Source organism: Maniola jurtina, chromosome 18 (genome assembly GCF_905333055.1).
Source record: "Maniola jurtina chromosome 18, ilManJurt1.1, whole genome shotgun sequence".
NCBI classification, from domain to species: domain Eukaryota; kingdom Metazoa; phylum Arthropoda; class Insecta; order Lepidoptera; family Nymphalidae; genus Maniola; species Maniola jurtina.
This window is the reverse complement of record NC_060046.1, coordinates 3,776,103-3,797,014: the sequence shown is the minus strand read 5'-3', so window position 1 is coordinate 3,797,014 and position 20,912 is coordinate 3,776,103. Positions and strand designations below refer to the sequence as shown.

At 38.1% G+C, this 20,912-nt stretch overlaps 2 protein-coding genes across 3 annotated transcripts; one reads left to right on the top strand and one right to left on the bottom strand.

Moving 5' to 3' along the window:
- The first annotated feature begins 271 nt into the window (after window positions 1-271).
- LOC123874621 (integumentary mucin C.1-like) lies at window positions 272-6,404 on the top strand. The gene is made up of 6 exons (XM_045920111.1): window positions 272-584; window positions 1,133-2,004; window positions 3,191-3,215; window positions 3,762-3,776; window positions 3,913-4,715; window positions 6,213-6,404. Exons 1-6 carry the CDS (start codon window positions 578-580, stop codon window positions 6,255-6,257), a joined length of 1,767 nt encoding a protein of 588 aa, XP_045776067.1. The 5' UTR covers window positions 272-577; the 3' UTR covers window positions 6,258-6,404.
- A 797-nt stretch (window positions 6,405-7,201) lies between these two features.
- LOC123874173 (chitin-binding domain protein cbd-1-like) lies at window positions 7,202-12,293 on the bottom strand. Of its 2 annotated transcripts, none has more exons than XM_045919401.1 (3): window positions 12,120-12,293; window positions 10,724-11,028; window positions 7,202-10,501 (listed from the first exon to the last, which is right to left on the bottom strand). In XM_045919401.1, exons 1-3 carry the CDS (start codon window positions 12,124-12,126, stop codon window positions 7,331-7,333), a joined length of 3,483 nt encoding a protein of 1,160 aa, XP_045775357.1. In that variant the 5' UTR covers window positions 12,127-12,293; the 3' UTR covers window positions 7,202-7,330. The 2 variants fall into 2 exon arrangements, with proteins under 2 accessions (XP_045775357.1, XP_045775358.1); XM_045919402.1 differs by having other exon boundaries at window positions 10,748-11,028; window positions 12,120-12,292.
- Between the last annotated feature and the right edge of the window lie 8,619 nt (window positions 12,294-20,912).

Sequence of the window (20,912 nt, the reverse complement as noted above, 5' to 3'; positions counted from 1 at the left end):
GATATGTATGTGTGTAGTGTATGTATGTGTTGAAACAATGAAACGAAATTATTTCCTCAGGTTAAATAGGAAAAGTTCAAGCGTATGTAATATGTATGTGAGGAGAAATCGGTGAGAGCGCATGACTAATTTATTGTGATATTAAAGGCATTAAAATTGCAGTATATATTTATTTAGTATTTAAGAAGAAATGCTGAACTGCAGTGGAATATCAAAAGAAGATAACATCATTTTATTATAAGTAGGTACTACAAGATAAATGTACTTAATTCATACTCCGATAGTGGAAAGTCAAACATTCATTAAGATTACGTAGAAATTATTTTAAATTATGAAACTATGTTCTCTATATCACTAGATCACATACAACGAACAATTTTTGCATGTATTTAAAGTGCTTTTGGATATTTTGCAATGCGATAATCGTAATTGATTAAAATTGATGATTATAATAAACACAAATATAATTATTTCTACGAGATCTAGATCCCAAAGATAAAGTTTTGATTAATTGATTCAAGATATATAATATGCCTAGCCAATATAGTAGTCCATTAGTCCAAAATTAATTACAGACATGAAAGGTAGGTAGCTGTGCGCATTAGTTATAATGTGAAAATTCTATAATAGTGAATAATTTGTGTTTATTAATTAAACTTGTGTTTCTAGTAGATGCATCTCAGATCAGAAGTATAGCTCAGTGAATTATATATTTAAGTGCACATTAAGAAATGCAAAAAAGGAGATTTTTTTCTTTAATCCGGTCGTTTTTGGTCCACTAAATACAAATGTGATCTCATTTCTAACCAAAATGAACTAAAATTGTGCTAAAATTTAGTTTAAAGTTTGTGATTTCGATTACTGAATGTAAACCTAAACTCATTTCGAAACAAAATTGTGATACAATTGAGACTGTGATTTAATACAAAACAGTATAGTTACAGTAGAGTTTCAGAAGCATTCGTAATTTTTTTCATGTAATATTTTATTTCGTGGAATTACATCGTTTTGTTCGCCAACTATAACTACGACTGGTTCTCACGTCAAGTCACTCTGTTTAGAGTTAGAGTGATATTGCATTTTTTTTTGTTTTTCTTGGGAGTAATAAAAATAAATGTCTATTGTTTTTCAGGTTTAACGGTATTTTTGGCCCTCATCGTGACAGCAGTTGCCACCTCTTGGCCGGACGACGTTTGCCCTAAGGAACAGGAAGAGGACTGGACAATAGAAAAGTTGTTGCGCCATGACGACTGCGAAAAGTTCTACATGTGCACGTTCGGACAACCAGTCGAGCGTACTTGTCCTTCTGAATTATGGTTCTGCTTGAAGAAAATGAGATGTGAATGGCCTCATTTGGTAGACTGCGAAGACAGGAACGTGCCCCCGACGACGACATCTACCACTAGTACAACAAGACCAGCAAATACTACAACCAGTACGACTACAACGACCACGCCGGCGCCTACAACGACAACTACAACCACGCCAGTGCCGACAACTACAACAACGACTACAACGACGCCAGCGCCGACAACCACAACAACGACTACAACCACGCCAGCGCCGACAACCACAACTCCTACAACCACTACTACAACAACACCAGCGCCAACGACTACGACTACGACTACTCCAGCACCAACAACGACGACCACGACTACACCGGCTCCGACGACTACGACCACAACTACACCAGCCCCGACCACAACAACCACGACTACACCAGCTCCGACAACAACAACCACGACTACACCAGCTCCGACAACAACTACCACGACCACACCGGTTCCGACAACTACAACAACGACTACGACTACCACAACCCCAGCACCAACAACGACAACAGGAAGACCCGAGTTCAGACCAAATGGATGCCCAGTGAATATGTTTATCCACTGGCTACTTCCACATGAAACGGACTGTATTTTGTTCTACTATTGTGTTTGGGGCGAGAAGGTGTTAAGAACCTGTCCTAGCGGCCTGCACTTCAACACAGTAATTCAGGTTAGTCTTTTAAAATAACTTTTTGTCTATTAAGAAACATAAAATCCATTTTATACCATTTTTCTAATTTTTGAAGGTGATATAACCTTACTACCCTACACCTAACCTTGTGACTTAACTTTCACTCCTTTTGTGCAACATGAATATGATAATATAATATGATATTGAAGTTAGCTTTAAGCCTAAAAGTGCATAAGTTAATTTTTGATGGGGTTGCCATTCGATGAAGATAGTTCACCCGCTTTCATTCTACCAATCAGAATGATAACGTCTTGTATTTCGTCAAAAACTTCATTTTGAGTCCTTTCTCAAAATATTATAGGTACACCAAGGGAATGCTAATGAAAATTTTGTATAGTTATATTAAGCAGCCCTTACACAGTCAATTTAGATCGCGATCCGCGATCTAAATCAATGATCGCCATCCAGATTGATAGTGTACGGAGTAGATTGACGGATTGATGCATCTGATCACAAAATATCTGGATATTTTGAAATCAAGATCGCGATCCACTGATCGTGATCAAGATTGAACGTGTAAACGCAGGATCGCGTCAGTCAGTTTTATTATATGGAGTTACCATGTGTAGTAACCCGTTTAAAGATTTTTCTTCCATCCTGAAGTAGTTTTTGTAATCATCATCTTCAGCAGTTAGTTGTATTTCTTTAAGAAGATTTAAATGAGTATATACACTTCTCTTTTCTGTAACAATTGTTTTAACCCAGCGCCTTCTACGAATCCTCTTCTTCAAAGTTAGGGCTAAGACAAGAGATACTACAGCGTTAACCTCATGTAAATCCATGATAACACGTGTTCACGCGGCGTAGGATAACACGGACTGACGGAATCGAGATTGAACGTGTAATGTTGTAGCGCAATCCATCAATCTGTGATCGCGATGAAAGCTACTTGATCGCGATCTAAATTGACTGTGTAAGGGCCGCCTTACTCTCTCCTGTAGGTACATTAGACTTTTTTGACTTATACGCACTGTTAGAACTTCACTCACGTTGTGACATATTATGAGCATCTATTACATTCGGTTTGGAGGACACAGACAGGCTGAACTTTTAGAAATCCGTAATAATAAATATGAATAGAAAGATTTCTTCTTAGAATATCCATCTTGTATCTCATCTACCATAATCTAAAACTTAAAATTAATTATTCTTATATTATTTTCAGGTGTGTGATTGGCCTAGAGATGCCGGTTGTACCTTACCTAACAGAAAAACTTACTGATCGAACGGTAAGAGGCCGCAAGCCGTGAAGTAATGTCGTATTATTTTGGATTCAAATATTTAAGATGACTGGATGTACCGGATTTTCATAAGGAAATAAAAACTATTTATTGAAAAAACATTGTTAAATAATCTTAGTTACCTTTTGTTATTTATATAAATAATAAACTATGAAAATCATAAAAGTCGACTTTTCATTAAATAAAATTACACTCTCAGTATAATTCAGGATTGATGCTAACAATATAACAAGATTACATAGGTATTATGAATTCATTTATGCTGTTCAGTATGTTCTCTTTGGTACTTACTACCAATCAAGGAGTCGATTTGTATGAGTATGTAATTAAACACAATAATCCTTTATTGATAAAGAAAGTGATAGGAAATAGATAAACACATAATTACTTCTAATAGTTAAGACTCTGAAGATAAACTTCTTGATTCATCGAATCCAGTATAAGTAGGTATATAATATGACTTCAAGATATAATTGTTCATTATTGCAAAATTCAAAACAGACATGAAAGGTAGGTGTGCATGTGCATGTCAAAATTTATATGTTACGTAAAATTATGTGTTGCAGTCAAGTTGCAGTGAAAAGTAATGTTAAGTTTATTAATTCGAATTAAAAAAAATTAATTACAAAAAAGTATTGTCTTTCAGCTTTCACAGTATTTTTGGCCCTAATTGCCACAACCGTCGCTTCGTCTTGGCCTGATGCAGTGTGTCCACCGGAACAGCAAATAGATTGGACGATAGAAAAACTGTTACGTCATGAAGATTGCAATAAGTTTTATAAGTGCACATTCGGCCAGCCAGTCGAGCAACGATGTCCTGCCGGCCTGTGGTTCTGCTTAAAAAATTGGAGGTGTGAATGGCCTGAACTGGTCGATTGTGAAGATAGGAACGTGCCTGTAGAAACAACAACTATAACAGAACCTATACCTACCACGCCAGAACCAACAACAACGACGACAACAACACCAGCACCAACAACCACCACGACGATGACAACAACACCAGCACCAACAACCACCACGACGACGACAACAACACCAGTACCAACCACGACTACGACAACACCAGTGCCAACAACCACCACAACTACAACAACAACACCAGTACCAACCACAACTACGACAACAACGCCAGTGCCAACAACCACCACAACGACAACAACAACACTAGCACCAACCACGACTACGACAACAACGCCAGTGCCAACAACAAGTACAACAACCCCAGAACCAACAACAACAACGACGACGACTACAACAACACCCGCTCCTACAACGACAACTACAACAGCGACTCCCGAATTCAGGCCAAATGGATGTCCAATTAATGTCTTCGAGCATTGGTTACTTCCGCATGAAACGGATTGCAACTTCTTCTACTATTGTGTTTGGGGCGAGAGAGTATTAAGAAACTGCCCCAGCGGCCTGCACTTCAATAGAACAATCCAGGTTAGTCTCCCAACAAAATCTTTCTCAAGTGAAAACTTCTTCAGGCGCGTCGGGCAATTTCGGGATGGGTAAAAACCTCAAGGGCCGCGTCACCGACATGATAATATTTGACGTGTTACGCGTATGACATGCACGATAAAGAGTTCAAGAGTTTAAGATATTCGCCTCCTATAGGAACGGGCAGTCGGTCGATCTCAGGCACGCACCTCTATAACTTTTGGAATTATGTGTATTAAAACAATTAAATATTACTTGCTTTAACGGGAAGGAAAATATCGAGGTAACCTACATGTCCTTTTTTACTCAGATACAAGTTAGCCCTTGACTGCAATCTCACCTGGTGGTAAGTGATGATGTAGTCCAAGATGGAAACGGGCTAACCTGGAAGGGGTATGGCAGTTTTTATTAAACCCATACCCCTTTGGTTTCTACACGGCATCGTACCGGAACGCTAAATCCCTTGGAAGCGTCTTCGCCGGTAGCCACGTCCGATGCCTCCCACAAGACAAAAATTATAATATTCTCAAATGTGTGTAAAGCCTGCCAATCCGTATATTCACCCAGCGTGGTAGACTATTGCCAAACCTTCTTTTTCTGAGAGCAGAGCCGTGCTCAGTAGTGAGCGGTGAACCAGCGTTGGGTTGGTGATGAAGATAATGAAGCATTCTGTATGTAGCTAGAGTACGTCCTTGTCCGCTTAGGAGGGCATTGAAGTGGGAAGTAGATTTAATACGGTTTATCTGACAGATTAGGTTTATCATCATTAATTATCCCCTAGATAATTATTATCAACCGTGTAACGAAAACTATACCTATTTACTTATTTGTTATTTTTAGGGTTCCGTACCTCAAAAGGAAAAACGGAACCCTTATAGGATCATTTTGTTGTCTGTCTGTCAAGAAACCTATAGGGTACTTCCCGTTGTCCTAGAATCATGAAATTTGGCAGGTAGGTAGGTCTTATAGCACAAACACAGGAATAAATCGGAAAACCGCAAATTTGTGGGTACAGCATTTAAAAAAAATTAAAATGTGTTTCAATTTTCAAAGTTAGATAACTATACCAAGTGGGGTGTCATATGAAAAGGCTTTACCTGTATTTTCTTAAATAGGTGTTATTTATTTTTATACTTCCATAATAGTTTTTGATTTATAGTGCAAAATGTCGGAATAATAATTATCCGAGTACGGAACCCTCGGTGCGCGAGTCTGCTCGAACTTGACTTTGAATAACTTTTTAAAGCAGATATGGGATCGATAGGAACTTTTGATATTTTATTTGTAATAACCCTATGAGCTTAATATGAGGTGATTATTTCGAAATAACAGACAGACACTCCAATTTTATTTATTAGTATAGATGGTGTACCGAATGGTGCAACAAAATTTAGCTCTGTGAGAACTATTGCAAACCTACCACTATTTTTTGTCTTATTTGACTGGGCTATAAATCGAAATAGAAAGTAATTAATAGATTTATGTAATTTTTTTTTTCAGGTGTGTGATTGGCCCCGAGATGCTGGTTGCGGGCAACCAAGCTAAGACTGATATAAGTCTTGTTCATTCGACAAAACACGCTGTGGGCCGCGACTTCAGCTGAATATGAAGCTTTACTTTGGTTTCTGTTATTCTATTTAAGTGTAAATGATTGTACATAATAAATCTTATAATAAAACTATTCATAAGGAAGGTTAAAGGATTTTATTTTTAAGAGGGCTCTCTCCGTCACTCGTTTCATACAATCGTAGTTCCAATTTCATTTGAATATTAATCAACCAAAGTCCATGAAATTTTGCAGACATATTCTAGAAACTAATATCTATGTCTGTGGTTTTCCAGATTTCTGTTAAAATATTCGGTTTCAAAGTTACGCGGTCTTAAAAATTTTCATACAAATCTTTGAGCCCCTGTAATTTTAAAACTACATATTTTTAGAAAAATCTAAAACACCACAGACACAGATATTAGTTTCTAGAATATGTCTGCAAAATTTCATGGATTTTGGTTGCTTAATATTCAAATGAAATTGGAACTACGATTGTATGAAACGAGTGGAAACGAGTGACGGAGAGAGCCCGTTAAGGTGATGCATTCCGGTGCTTTCTTCATACAAACGTAGGAGAGTGTTCACTACATTATTTGATAGCATACGTATACTATTTTTCAAAAATAAAATGACAAGGCTTACAAACCGATACGATGGACCTCCCATCGTATCGGTTTTCGGTATTCGGACACTGAAACTCTCTAAAGATACTGAGCAGTTGTACATTTGGTCACTTTGGACTTATATTTTGTTTTCAAATCATGAGTACCTACCTACCTTTTTACACGACTTTGCAACGTGAAGGAGTGTTGTGTTCATCAGTCTATATCATATTTCTTTATACCCACATATTTCTTTTTATTGTACTATATTAAAACGTGCTTAAAAAGATTTTTTACTTATTTTGTATAGGGTTTATATAAAAATTAAACACATTCAATTAATTTTGACTAGAGTCGAAATTTTTTATTTCATTTTATAATGATACAATTTCAATTACAAAATTAAGGGTTTGCGATAAATAAGCTTAAAAATAAGTTGCTTTTAAAGTCCATGTTCCTATTCCGCTTCATTGTTGTCTGTCCCCACAGTCGACGTTGCTTGGCCAGTCACACAATCCCATGGAAGGGTTATATTGAAGACCACTTTGACATTCTAATTCCATAAGCTCACCATGGCTACATTTGTAGAACTGATTGCACATCGCGTGAGCCACAAGTACGCCATCGGATCCTGCGCGTGCACAGATTTCAGATGCCTTTGCAGGGTTGTCATTGCCGGAATCTTCGTCATTAGAGGTGATCCTGCCCGCGCAGTCTACTTGTTCAGGCCAGTCACACCATCCTTTGATAGGATCAAACATAAGAGTATTCATACACCTCAGAACATTCGGTACCCCAGCATAACATTTGTAATACTGATTGCAGTTTTCATGTGCAATTAATGCTCCGTTAGATCCTTCACGAGCACAGATCTCTGGTGCTTCACCAGGATTACAGTTCTTGCAAGATCCCTCGCTGTCACCTTCGCTCTGAGTGTTATTGCGTTCCGGGATGACTCTGTCTCCACAATCAACATTTTCGGGCCAGTCACAACGGCCTTTGTAAGGATTAAAATGAAGTCCATCTGCGCATCTCATAGCAACAGGGGCATATAAATTGCATATATAGAATTCATCGCAGTTTTGATGGGCAACCAGTACTCCATTCGTATTATTCTGTGCACAGACAGTAGCCGCTTCAGCAGGATTATCGTAAATTGGGCCTTTAATTTCTCCATCGTCATTTTCATCGTCGTTGTCATTACCGTCACTGTCAACAGGTTCTGGTTCTGAAATGGTTTTGTTACCACAATTGACATTTCCAGGCCAGTCACATTGGTTTTTGTTAGGATTCCAACAAAGATCCCTGGAACATGCTTTAGCAATAGGTTGTCCACTAGAACACGTGTAAAACCAATTGCAATATTCGTGGGGTATTAAGGCACCATCGGAATCATCTTGAGCACACATTTTCCAGGGATCTGGGGTATCATGATTGTCAGAGGCTTCTTCATCGGCATCATTGTTGTCATTACCATCACTGTCAACAGGTTCTGGTTCTGAAATGGTTTTGTTACCACAATTGACATTTCCAGGCCAGTCACATTGGTTTTTGTTAGGATTCCAACAAAGATCCCTGGAACATGCCTTAGCAATAGGTTGTCCACTAGAACACGTGTAAAACCAATTGCAATATTCGTGGGGTATTAAGGCACCATCGGAATCATCTTGAGCACACATTTTCCAGGGATCTGGGGTATCGTGATTGTCAGAGGCTTCTTCATCGGCATCATTGTTGTCATTACCATCACTGTCAACAGGTTCTGGTTCTGAAATGGTTTTGTTACCACAATTGACATTTCCAGGCCAGTCACATTGGTTTTTGTTAGGATTCCAACAAAGATCCCTGGAACATGCCTTAGCAATAGGTTGTCCACTAGAACACGTGTAAAACCAATTGCAATATTCGTGGGGTATTAAGGCACCATCGGAATCATCTTGAGCACACATTTTCCAGGGATCTGGGGTATCGTGATTGTCAGAGGCTTCTTCATCGACATCATTGTTGTCATTACCATCACTGTCAACAGGTTCTGGTTCTGAAATGGTTTTGTTACCACAATTGACATTTCCAGGCCAGTCACATTGGTTTTTGATAGGATTCCAACAAAGATCCCTGGAACATGCCTTAGCAATAGGTTGTCCACTAGAACACGTGTAAAACCAATTGCAATATTCGTGGGGTATTAAGGCACCATCGGAATCATCTTGAGCACACATTTTCCAGGGATCTGGGGTATCGTGATTGTCAGAGGCTTCTTCATCGGCATCATTGTTGTCATTACCATCACTGTCAACAGGTTCTGGTTCTGAAATGGTTTTGTTACCACAATTGACATTTCCAGGCCAGTCACATTGGTTTTTGTTAGGATTCCAACAAAGATCCCTGGAACATGCCTTAGCAATAGGTTGTCCACTAGAACACGTGTAAAACCAATTGCAATATTCGTGGGGTATTAAGGCACCATCGGAATCATCTTGAGCACACATTTTCCAGGGATTTGGGGTATCGTGATTGTCAGAGGCTTCTTCATCGGCATCATTGTTGTCATTACCATCACTGTCAACAGGTTCTGGTTCTGAAATGGTTTTGTTACCACAATTGACATTTCCAGGCCAGTCACATTGGTTTTTGTTAGGATTCCAACAAAGATCCCTGGAACATGCTTTAGCAATAGGTTGTCCACTAGAACACGTGTAAAACCAATTGCAATATTCGTGGGGTATTAAGGCACCATCGGAATCATCTTGAGCACACATTTTCCAGGGATCTGGGGTATCGTGATTGTCAGAGGCTTCTTCATCGGCATCATTGTTGTCATTACCATCACTGTCAACAGGTTCTGGTTCTGAAATGGTTTTGTTACCACAATTGACATTTCCAGGCCAGTCACATTGGTTTTTGTTAGGATTCCAACAAAGATCCCTGGAACATGCCTTAGCAATAGGTTGTCCACTAGAACACGTGTAAAACCAATTGCAATATTCGTGGGGTATTAAGGCACCATCGGAATCATCTTGAGCACACATTTTCCAGGGATCTGGAGTATCGTGATTGTCAGAGGCTTCTTCATCGGCATCATTGTTGTCATTACCATCACTGTCAACAGGTTCTGGTTCTGAAATGGTTTTGTTACCACAATCGACTTTTTCAGGCCAGTCACAATGGTTTTTGTTAGGATTCCAACAAAGACCCCTGGAACACGCTTTAGAAATAGGTTGTCCACCAGAACACGAGTAAAACCAATTGCAATATTCGTGGGGTATTAAAACACCATCGGTATTATTCTGAGCACACATTTTCCAGGGATCTGGGGTATCATGATTGTCAGTAATTACTCCATCGTCATCATTGTCATTGTTGTTGTCATTACCGTTATTATCATCGTCTTCAATCTCTGGAATTGTTCTGTTACTACAATCGACATTCTCAGGCCAGTCACATTGTTTTACGTATGGATTGTAGAACGTGCTTTTCGGGCATCTCATGGTAACGGGCTGTCCACCTGAACATTTGTATAGTCGGGTGCAATCCTCGTGAGCGACCAAAACTCCGTTGGACCCACTTCGTGCACAAATTTCAGGCGCCTCAGCAGGATCGCAGTTGCACGATACGTCGTTGTTTTCGTCATCACTTTCATTTTCTGGGCTTTTGGTTGCTTCTGTTTCTGGGCTTTCGGTTGCTTCTGTTTCTGGGCTTTCGGTTTTTTCTGTTTCTGGGCTTTCGGTTTTTTCTGTTTCTGGGCTTTCAGTTGGTTCTGTTTCTGGGCTTTCGGTTTTTTCTGTTTTTGGGCTTTCAGTTTGTTCTGTTTTTGGGCTTTCAGTTTGTTCTGTTACTGGGCTTTCAGTTTGTTCTGTTTCTGGGCTTTCGGTTTGTTCTGTTATTGGGCTTTCGGTTTGTTCTGAGTTTGACTCAGACATGTTTCTCCCAGAGCAATCCACGTTGTAAGACCAGTCACATTCTAGTGTAACTATATTGAACAAGAAATCCTTTGAACATTTGCGCTCAATGATCGTTTCATTAGAGCATTCATTGTACATGTCACAGTACTTGTGAGCGAAGATTTTCTCGACTGTATTTAAAGTACATGCTAAATCCACGTCTAAATCTAAGTCAATTATGCTCCCGAAAACTACGGTGATTGCGCAGGCCAATATAGCTGCGACTGGAACAAAAAAAAAAAACAAATCAATAAATTAAAATGTGTTTTTACGATTTTTAATACATAAATATCAATTTATGATGCGTGATGCTCCAAACTTCGAAAATAAATGCATGATTTATATTTTGCTACTTGACATGGAACATTATTTTTGTGCATAAGAATTATAAATATTTTAATTAAAACATAGAAATATTCGTCCTCCTAATTTTGATCACGGGTGCCAGTCCCAAAGAAACCTGAACCAATTACGCATTAGTTAATTACATTAAAGAAAACAAGTATGTGCTGATATTATATTTTATATCAGCTGTCCGACGGGATGGCAATTGGCAATCTGACAGGACCGGAGAGAGGTCAAGAGGACCAGGTTCCCATTGAGAATTCCTGTATTGAAACCCCCGATAAATAAATGTTTAGGCCCAACCCGGGACTTGAACCCGAGATCTCATGATCCATAATCGATAAAATAAACACCTGACCGACGCGGCAGTTAAGAGTACGCCTTATTACGAAGCCTAAGACTACGACCGCGGACCAATCTTCACCAAGCAAACTTTAACATTTTTATTCATTAATAATAATATAATGATCATCCCATCAGCGTGTCACTACTGAACACGGGTCTCCTGTCAGATTAAAAAGGGCTTGGCTGTAGTCCTTCACGCTGGCCAAGTGCGGATTGGCAGACTTCACACACCTTCGAGAACTTTATGGAGAACTCTCAGGCATGCAGATATCCTCACGAGGTTTTCTTTCACTGGTAAAACAAGTGATATTTAAGCACAATTCAAACACCTTTGAGTACTTCATGGAGAACTCTCAGGCATGCTGTTTTCCTCACGAGGTTTTCTTTCACTGGTAAAACAAGTGATATTTAAGCAGACTTCACACACCTTTGAGAACTTTATGGAGAACTCTCAGGTATGTAGATTTCCTCTCGAGGTTTCTTTCACCGTTAATATCGCTTAAAACGCACATAAGTCCGAAAAGTCAGAGGTGCGTGCCCGGAACCCCCCGACTAAGGGGCTGACGACTTTTAGCACCCTCTTGGCTATCACCGCTTGTATTCATTAAGCATTTATTGTACCTACCTTTCATTTTGTGGCGAATGGTCACTCTTGCACTAGTATTTACCAATGCACCGTACTGATGGGACTACAAGAAATGCACAAAATTCGTTTGCTGACCTGGTATTATATATGAAAATATTATCTTCTGGTATCTTTGATTGTAAAATTATTTCAAAGGATTTAACGACCTCATCTATCGGAACTTAGGTATGTAATATAAAAGTACTTGAAAAATATAGATAATTGGTTAAGTGGCAATCAGTATTCGTCATAAAGGTTCCGTCAGTCAATGCCTTTTTACCCGACTACGGCAAAGCCGAAAGGATATGATTTCATTGTAAAACTAAAGGTAAGTACCCAGGGTTAAAATTTAATATAGGTACTAACATACTTTTTGTTTTTAAAGCGGCGTATTATCAAGAGCTATTAATATACACTGAAGTAAATTAGCAACCCGTACCTTCGCTTTGCCGCCCAAATCGTGGGCCCTACTAGGCCTTCGCATAATTTGTCTAGATCCACTTATATGGACTTTATGGTAATTATTATTTACTAACCCCAAATAGGTATACTCTTTCCACGGAGGGAAGTTAATATAGGGCTCTCCCTCTTACGTAATCCCATACAAATGACAAAGACAAAAAGTCTGTGGGCGTTAAAAATTTCGAGTGATTAACCAATCAAAAAATCGGCCAACAGCGAGTGGCTCTCGTATATAAAGGGTTCTGTACATTGTGCAAGAAAAGCCCTTTTTCTTATACCGACTTCAAAAAGGAGGAGGTTCTAAATGCGTCGGAATCTTTTTTATTTTATTTAAATTTCGTGAAGATCTGATGAATATCTTCGGAGATGGAGAACAGAACTCCTTAACGGATAAGAGTAAATTGCTCGCGATCAGTGTAATAGCTTAGTAAACAGTAGGTTCTTGACCAGGTATATTTCATTTCAGTGGGACCACTAAAAATTGTGAAATAAACAAAACCAGAAAAAAAACCGACTTCAATAACCACAAACACTAAAAAGTAAAAAAATAATTTTTGTTTTTACATAATATTGTGTAATGTATGTATATATGTATAAAGTCGGACGAACTTCACACTTAGATTTCTAGTTTCTTTTTAGTATTCAAGGTGACTATTTTCATTTTTTTATTATTTTTTGTTATAGCGGCAATTCACTCTCTGTGAAAATTTCAACTCTACCTATTACGGTTCATGAGATAGGTACACCGTCAAACGACAGTGCAGACAAACGGAAGGACGGACAGACACCGGAGGCTTAGTAATAACAAATAGGATCTCGTTGGGACCCTTCAAGTACGGAACCCTAAAAACGACCCTATGTTTTCCGTACTAACTTTTTTCTGTGGATAGAAAACTGCAGTATGGAAAATATAGGCTCGTTTGCGATAGATTGGTCACTCAAAGTCGAAATGGATAACGACCACTAACTTTTTTGTCTTTGTCATTTGTATGGGATTACGTAACAGAGAGAGCCTTATAATTATTAACAGGACTCTCTCCGTCACTCGCTTCATACAATCGTAGTTCCAATTTCATTTGAATATTAAGCAACCAAAGTCCATGAAATTTTGCACACATATTCTAGAATCTAATATCTGTGTCTGTGGTGTTTTAGATTTTTCAAAAAATATGTAGTTTTAAAATTACAGGGGCTCAAAGATTTGTATGAAATTTTTTAAGACCGCATAACTTAGAAACCGAATATTTTAACAGAAATCTGAAAAACTACAGACATAGATATTAGTTTCTAGAATATGTCTGCAAAATTTCATGGACTTTAGTTGCTTAATATTCAAATGAAATTGGAACTACGATTGTATGAAACGAGTGACGGAGAGAGCCCTCTTAACTTTTCACCGTGGATAGAGCAAAAGTATAAAACTTAGAAACGTAGAGATTGCCTGATGTCAAGCTCCCAAGTCCAAACTTCTGAGGTGTCAGCACTCAGCGCTTTCCATACAAACGCGACGTTTGGTTACAGCGTTAGGTTTTTATATATAAACAGATAATATTATTTTATACTAGATGATGCCCGCAGCTTTGCCCGCGTGGTTTAGGTTTTTGAAAATCCCGTGGGAACTTCTTATTTTCTAGCACAAAAAGTAGCCTATCCGCTATCCCGTCCCCGGGATGCTGCAACTCCGTACCAAACGTAAAAATGTTTAAGCAGATGATTGTTTAAAAATCCCGTGGGACCACCATGATTTAAGAATGCAATTCCTTACAGCATCAGGGTTGAGGAGTTGGGTCCTCGATTTCATCATCGATAAAGTCTTTACTTGGTAGAGTACCTCCAATATCAACTTCCTAGAACTTCTCCTTTCAGCAAAGGTTGCCTGGTAGAGATTGCTCCAAGCAATAAGGCCGCCTTTGCACACAATTGTTTTTTTTTCTGTTTTCTTCTTACTGTGTTGTTATCCTTATATGTGTTTTTGTGTGCAATAAAGAGTTTCTATCTATCTATCTATCTATCAACTTAAAACGGACAGTTTCTAAATCCCATCAGTTTTGGTGGTCAGGTCCCTGCAGCATCAGGCTTGAGGAGTTGGGACCCTTTTTATGGGACTGAGTCGCAAAATTTCTCTATCGATTAAAAAAAAATACGCACATCGGTTCAGAGATCTTGGAGATTTCGGTGTAGGTAGTGTAGAAAAATACCACTCATCCTTTTTTGAAGATTAGCCCGTTCAAACAGACGGACAGACAGACAAAAATTTTAAAAACGTGTGATTCACTTTTGTTAATACTGTTCAAATAACCATCTGAGCGTAATATGCGGTAGTTATTTCGTAATTACAGACAGACACTACTATTTTATTTCCAAAAAAAAATATAAGATAATATAAATAGTAGATAGTATGGATAAATACTACGAGTAAAAGGCGTTCTAGAAATAAATTTCTGTCGGTATTTGTGATTTGTCAGATTTCCGTAAAATTGCGATTTTTTCCCTAATCTCTGAATTCGAGTCCGTAGGTATATGTAACATTTCGCAACACATATTTATTTACCTGTACCATTTACCGTTAAAAGTTGAGTCACTGTGCAACAACAAGGATAATACATAAAAGTTTATTGCATAGATAATGTTATCAGTCAATAAATTCAGATTTATTTATTTTATTGCCAATATGTTTGTGTATCACAATTCTATAACCCGCGGTATTATTAAAGCAAATCTTTCAATTTAGGTACTAGGTAACTAATAAAAAGTATTTTTGTACGTCATCGGTTAGGTTTTATTATCGAAAAAATAATGTAAGTACCCACTTTAAGTCCTTATATTAAAGGTTGTGCAAATCAGGTTGTGCTGTGCTAAGTGCAAATTATTATACTTATTGTGTAGTTAATAGACCAAAGTCGAAATGCCGGCATGAAATAAAAAATGTTAATTGAATTTTACTTTTATTCTGGCTTTTGAAAGGGTCTGTGTACAAACAAGCAATATTTCAGTTACTAAACAAGTAATTTTTATTTATGTTACAAGTTTAAAAATTATTTTTAACCCCCGACCCAAAAAGAGGGGTGTTATAAGTTTGACGTGTGTATCTGTGTATCTGTGTGTCTGTGTATCTGTGTATCTGTCTGTGGCATCGTAGCGCCTAAGCGAATGAACCGATTTTAATTTAGTTTTTTTTTGTTTGAAAGGTGGCTTGATCGAGAGTGTTCTTAGCTATAATCCAAAAAAAATGGTTCAGCCGTTTAAGAGTTATCAGCTCTTTTCTAGTTTTCTTGTTGAAAGAAAGGTTAGATAACCGTTAGGTTCTTAATATTATGTCAATTAACAAATGTCAAGCTGTCAAGATGGACGTTGCCTAAATACATAATTATTTATTTGAAAATGATGTTTTGGAAAACTCAAATACTTTGGATCGTCGGGGGTGTTATAAATTTTTAATTTACACTTGTACATTTCATAAAATTAACTTAAATCTAAATTAAAACTAAAAAAAATGAAATTTAAAATCTTATCGAGACCACCGCAACCAGAAATCGTATACCTACTGGCAGCATTGCCCCTTTGGATGGCCAAGCTAAATTATTTTTTGTCCAAGGAAGCTGTTAGCTCTGGAGTCCCTACTCTCTGGTCGACTCGATAACTCGTTTTGAAAACTAGTAGGTATTTTTATAGGCTCTGCTGGCGAAACTTCAAAGTCTCGATCACCGGCGTAAGATCGCCGGCTTATCGGTGTTTTATAGGATACATTTCGGAGAGTGTACACCGGAACTTTTCGATCTTGTCCCCCCTTCACCATTTTACCACCGAACAGCACGAAGACGTCGCGTCGCGTCGGGCGAGTTTCCATCCTTATGTCGTCGACATTCAATCTACACGCACAAAACATTTTGCGTCATCATTCCTCATACGCATTGCTAAGGTTTGGAATACTCTTCCGCGATCTACCAATCACAACCGTTGTTCCTACCAATGTTTATGTTTCCTACCAATTACAATCCGGGAGTCTTTAAAACAAGAGTGAATAGACATCTTCCTCGTAAACGCGTCCCACCTTAGGCCAATCACATCATCACTTTCCATCAGGTGTGATTGTGGTCAAGCGCTTGCGTATGATGAATAAAAAAAGGTAAAGTAAGTACAATTTTAATACGTTAAAAATAAAAATAAATAAAATAAATTGTTTTCTCTATGTGCAACAGATACAGAATCGTTATCGATTAAAGCTTGCAGGGACCTAGTAGCAGACAGGCACAGTCTAGCTTCGAAGGAAGTTTGCTCTATTTCTTCTATTGATGAATGCTTCGAACAGTCGGATCGGCCACTCTACAATTGTAGGAACCTATGTTCTGTGATGGATATGATATGCAATACTAGAGGATGCCCGCGACTTCGTTAGCGTGGATTTAGGTTTTTCAAGATCCCGTGGAAACTGTTTGATTTTCCGGGATAAAAAGTTGCATATGCCAATTACAGAGACGCAAGCTACCTCCGTACCAAATTTCATACAAATCGGTTAAGCGGATGGGTTTTTGGGAATCCCATGGGAACTCTTTGATATTCCGGGAAAAAAGTAGCCTATGTCCGTCCCCGAGATATAAGCCAACCCTGTACCAAATTTCGTCAGAATCGGTTAAACTGTTGGGCCGTGAAAAGGCAGCAGACAGACAGACAGACAGACACACTTTCGCATTTATAATATAAGTAAGTATGGATATCTAGCATACAAGTGAAATTAAAAATTTATAACACCGCTTATAAGTGAAGGTTACAGTAACTAGAAAAGAGCTGATAACTTTCAAACGGCTGAACCGATTTTTTTGGATTATATAGCTAAGGACACTCTCGATCAAGCCACCTTTCAAACAAAAAAAAAAACTAAATTAAAATCGGTTCATTAGTTTAGGAGCTACGATGCCACAGACAGATACACAGATACATACGTCAAACTTACAACACCCCTCTTTTTGGGTCGGGGGTTAAAAAGTAAATACATCACTGTTAATTTTTAGGGTTCCGTAACGTCCGGTTACCAACGGGGCTACTTAGACTCCAGTGTCCGTCCGTCTGTCTGTCAGCGGGATGTATTTCACGAATCGTGATAGGTAGAGATAGCAGAGAGTTGAAATTTTCAGAGAATGTGTATTTCTATTGTCGCTTTCTTTCTTTCTTTCTTCTCTCTGGGCTGGTTTCCGCACTTAAACGTTTCCATCTGTTGTGCCTGCGTTGCCCCTCCCCGCCGAAGTTTTCACTCCAGCCATCCAAGCTCGCTCCAGAAGCCGAGTAGACCGCTCAGGTTGCCGAGGGCTTCATGAAGTGAGGTTGGGGATCCCAAATGGCGTTCTCGTTGCTCTGCCACGCCCGTGCACTCCAGGAGCACGTGCGTCGCGCGTCGGTGTTCTATAACAACAAATAATAACAATTTCAAAATGACCGCCATGAAAATAAAAATAAAATAAAAGTGTTATAGTAAGTGGTAGTTGGTACGGAACCTTCGTGTGCGAATCCGACCCAAACAATGAAATACATATACCTATAATACGCGACAGTTTGAAATGGCGATCGGGGAAGGAACGTCCCGCACACCCGCACAGCCGCCGCGCTTACCCGATGCGCGTGCGCGGCAACCCCCGCCTCATACCCCGATTGCCATCTATCTGTCGCTAACTATACCGACTTAATACCTGGGGACGTATTTTTGCCTGCTGAAATATTTGTAGCAAATATTTATAATGTCAACAGTAATTTTTATGCAATTTATCGACATCTAAAACAATTTGCAATCTACTCGTGAATTGTTAGCATTCAAACAGATAGGTGAACTTACCTGCTCACTAGTACAATTTTTTTTTTTAAATAAAAGGTATGTACCTAGTTCCATAGCCTAGTAGGTATCTACCTACCCACCTCTTTGTTTTGTTTTTTTTTTACACTGAACCTTTCTAGGTAGGTAAGTAGTCCTATCATTTACTTTTTACATTTTTAGCATTTCTAAATACTAATAGTGTAAGGTTATTTTTAAAAATTGATTTGAGTTGTCAAAAATAATATAAAATTATTAATTTATCTAATGCAGGTAGTTTGATAAAATCGATATTTGGCTCATTCGATGTCATACAATCTGTTACTAGGAGGCCGACAAGATTGAACTTGCATAAATACGGGTGTTTCGAAGGTTTTAATTCAGTCTCCTTCCGAGATTCGGAGCGATATCGCATATTTTCGGTATTTGGATTGTGAACTGAATAATTAGATGTTGTGATAGCAATCACGCTCTAATTAAATTATTTATTTTGGCATTAGTTTGTTTGGATTAAAACTCTCGGATAACCTCTACACATTGAACCTGATGTTTTTTGTGTTGGTTTGAGAGGACATTCCAATAATTCGATAAAAATATTTAAATAATACCTGCTTTTCTGAGTGACGCCAATAATTCAGAAGCGGGACGTGTCTCACGTTGTCTTAATTTTGCTTTGGTATCTTTTTGTAAACAACCCACATTTGATTAAAATTTTTATTGAGTTTGATTTGGTGATTAAAATTTTTAGTTTTTTTTTAAGAATTTAGTCTTTTGTGAAGTGGAAAGTAATTTGCAATAAGTGTTTCAGATTTTGTATACATCGAATGAGAAGTTAGTCGTTTGGATTTATTGTTGGCTTGATATTAAAACTGAGAGTTCGGCAGTTCAAGGGTAGGTTTTAATGATTTGACGAAGGGCAGGATAGCCCATGATTTGGATTTGACTTAGGGCAAGGAAGCCCGCGACTGACATGACAAGATTGATTAGAAACACGAGGACGTGTTAAATTCAGGACGGCCGAACTGTAAGGTTATTTTTAAAAATTGATTTGAGTTGTCAAAAATAATATAAAATTATTAATTTATCTAATGCAGGTAGTTTGATAAAATCGATATTTGGCTCATTCGATGTCATACAATCTGTTACTAGGAGGCCGACAAGATTGAACTTGCATAAATACGGGTGTTTCGAAGGTTTTAATTCAGTCTCCTTCCGAGATTCGGAGCGATATCGCATATTTTCGGTATTTGGATTGTGAACTGAATAATTAGATGTTGTGATAGCAATCACGCTCTAATTAAATTATTTATTTTGGCATTAGTTTGTTTAGATTAAAACTCTCGGATAACCTCTACACATTGAACCTGATGTTTTTTGTGTTGGTTTGAGAGGACATTCCAATAATTCGATAAAAATATTTAAATAATACCTGCTTTTCTGAGTGACGCCAATAATAGGTATTTAAAATACCTCAAGATAAAATATATGATCCATGGGGACGTCAAAGTCCAGATTTAAAGACAGCGATAGGTACGTGTCTTCATTCTGAAGCTTTTGCCGAAAATCAGCTAAAATTAAAGCAATTCAGGTAGATAATTATACACGGACCCACCTACTACTTAGGAAACTAAAATACCTACTTCCTTTACCCTAAGGTTGCCTGGAAGAGATCGCTATTTTAGCGATAAGGCCGCCTATATTGTACAAAAATCTATTTTTGTTATACATTTCTATGCTTTGGTATACAATAAAGAATATTTTACTTTAATTTTACTACCCTACAAAATAATTGAAGGTATAGAACACAAGCCTGACTTATCAAGTCAAATTACTCTTTGAAATCTTCTTAGAGTCATTCTCAAGAGTCAACGATACACAAGCTCCTATATTTCGTGCAGGGAAAACGTGCAAAACGGAACGTGGGCCTTCGCAGCACGTTGCACACGTCATGCGAGGCGGTGAGGACCGAGACGGAGGGAAAGAGGCCCGACGTCACCAGCGCAGCGCGCGTCACACGGCCTCTCGGCTCCAGCGTTGCCAGAATGTTACTTTTGTAACATTTTACGTTACTTTTGACCCCCTCATGTTTCCTCCATGTTACACGACTCAAAATGTTACTTTACGTTACTTTTAGGACTTCATAAAAATATTCAAATTTTTCCCAGCAAACCAAAAATAATCGTGAAACGGAACGCATCCAAAACAGTTTTCGTTTGTCGTAAATCGTAATTGACCCATTTGTTAGTTTATTTCACTTTCTCTAAGTTATTGGTCTAAGTTCACTTTGTTTTGTAATTACTCTGTGATTAAAAAAGTGTTTTGTTTGTTTTTCTCTGTGACTCAACTTTGTTTTGGATAATAAAGTTATTCGTTGCGGGGTAGTGATATTGTAGTTATGTATCTAAGTACAAAAAAAAATTGTATCTTTATTTCGTCAAAATTCGAAAGTGATTGGTTTGTTCGTTATCCTTATCGACTGTGTATATGTGTTGCTAACACTACTTGCTTGGTAAGTAAATGTTGTATACAAT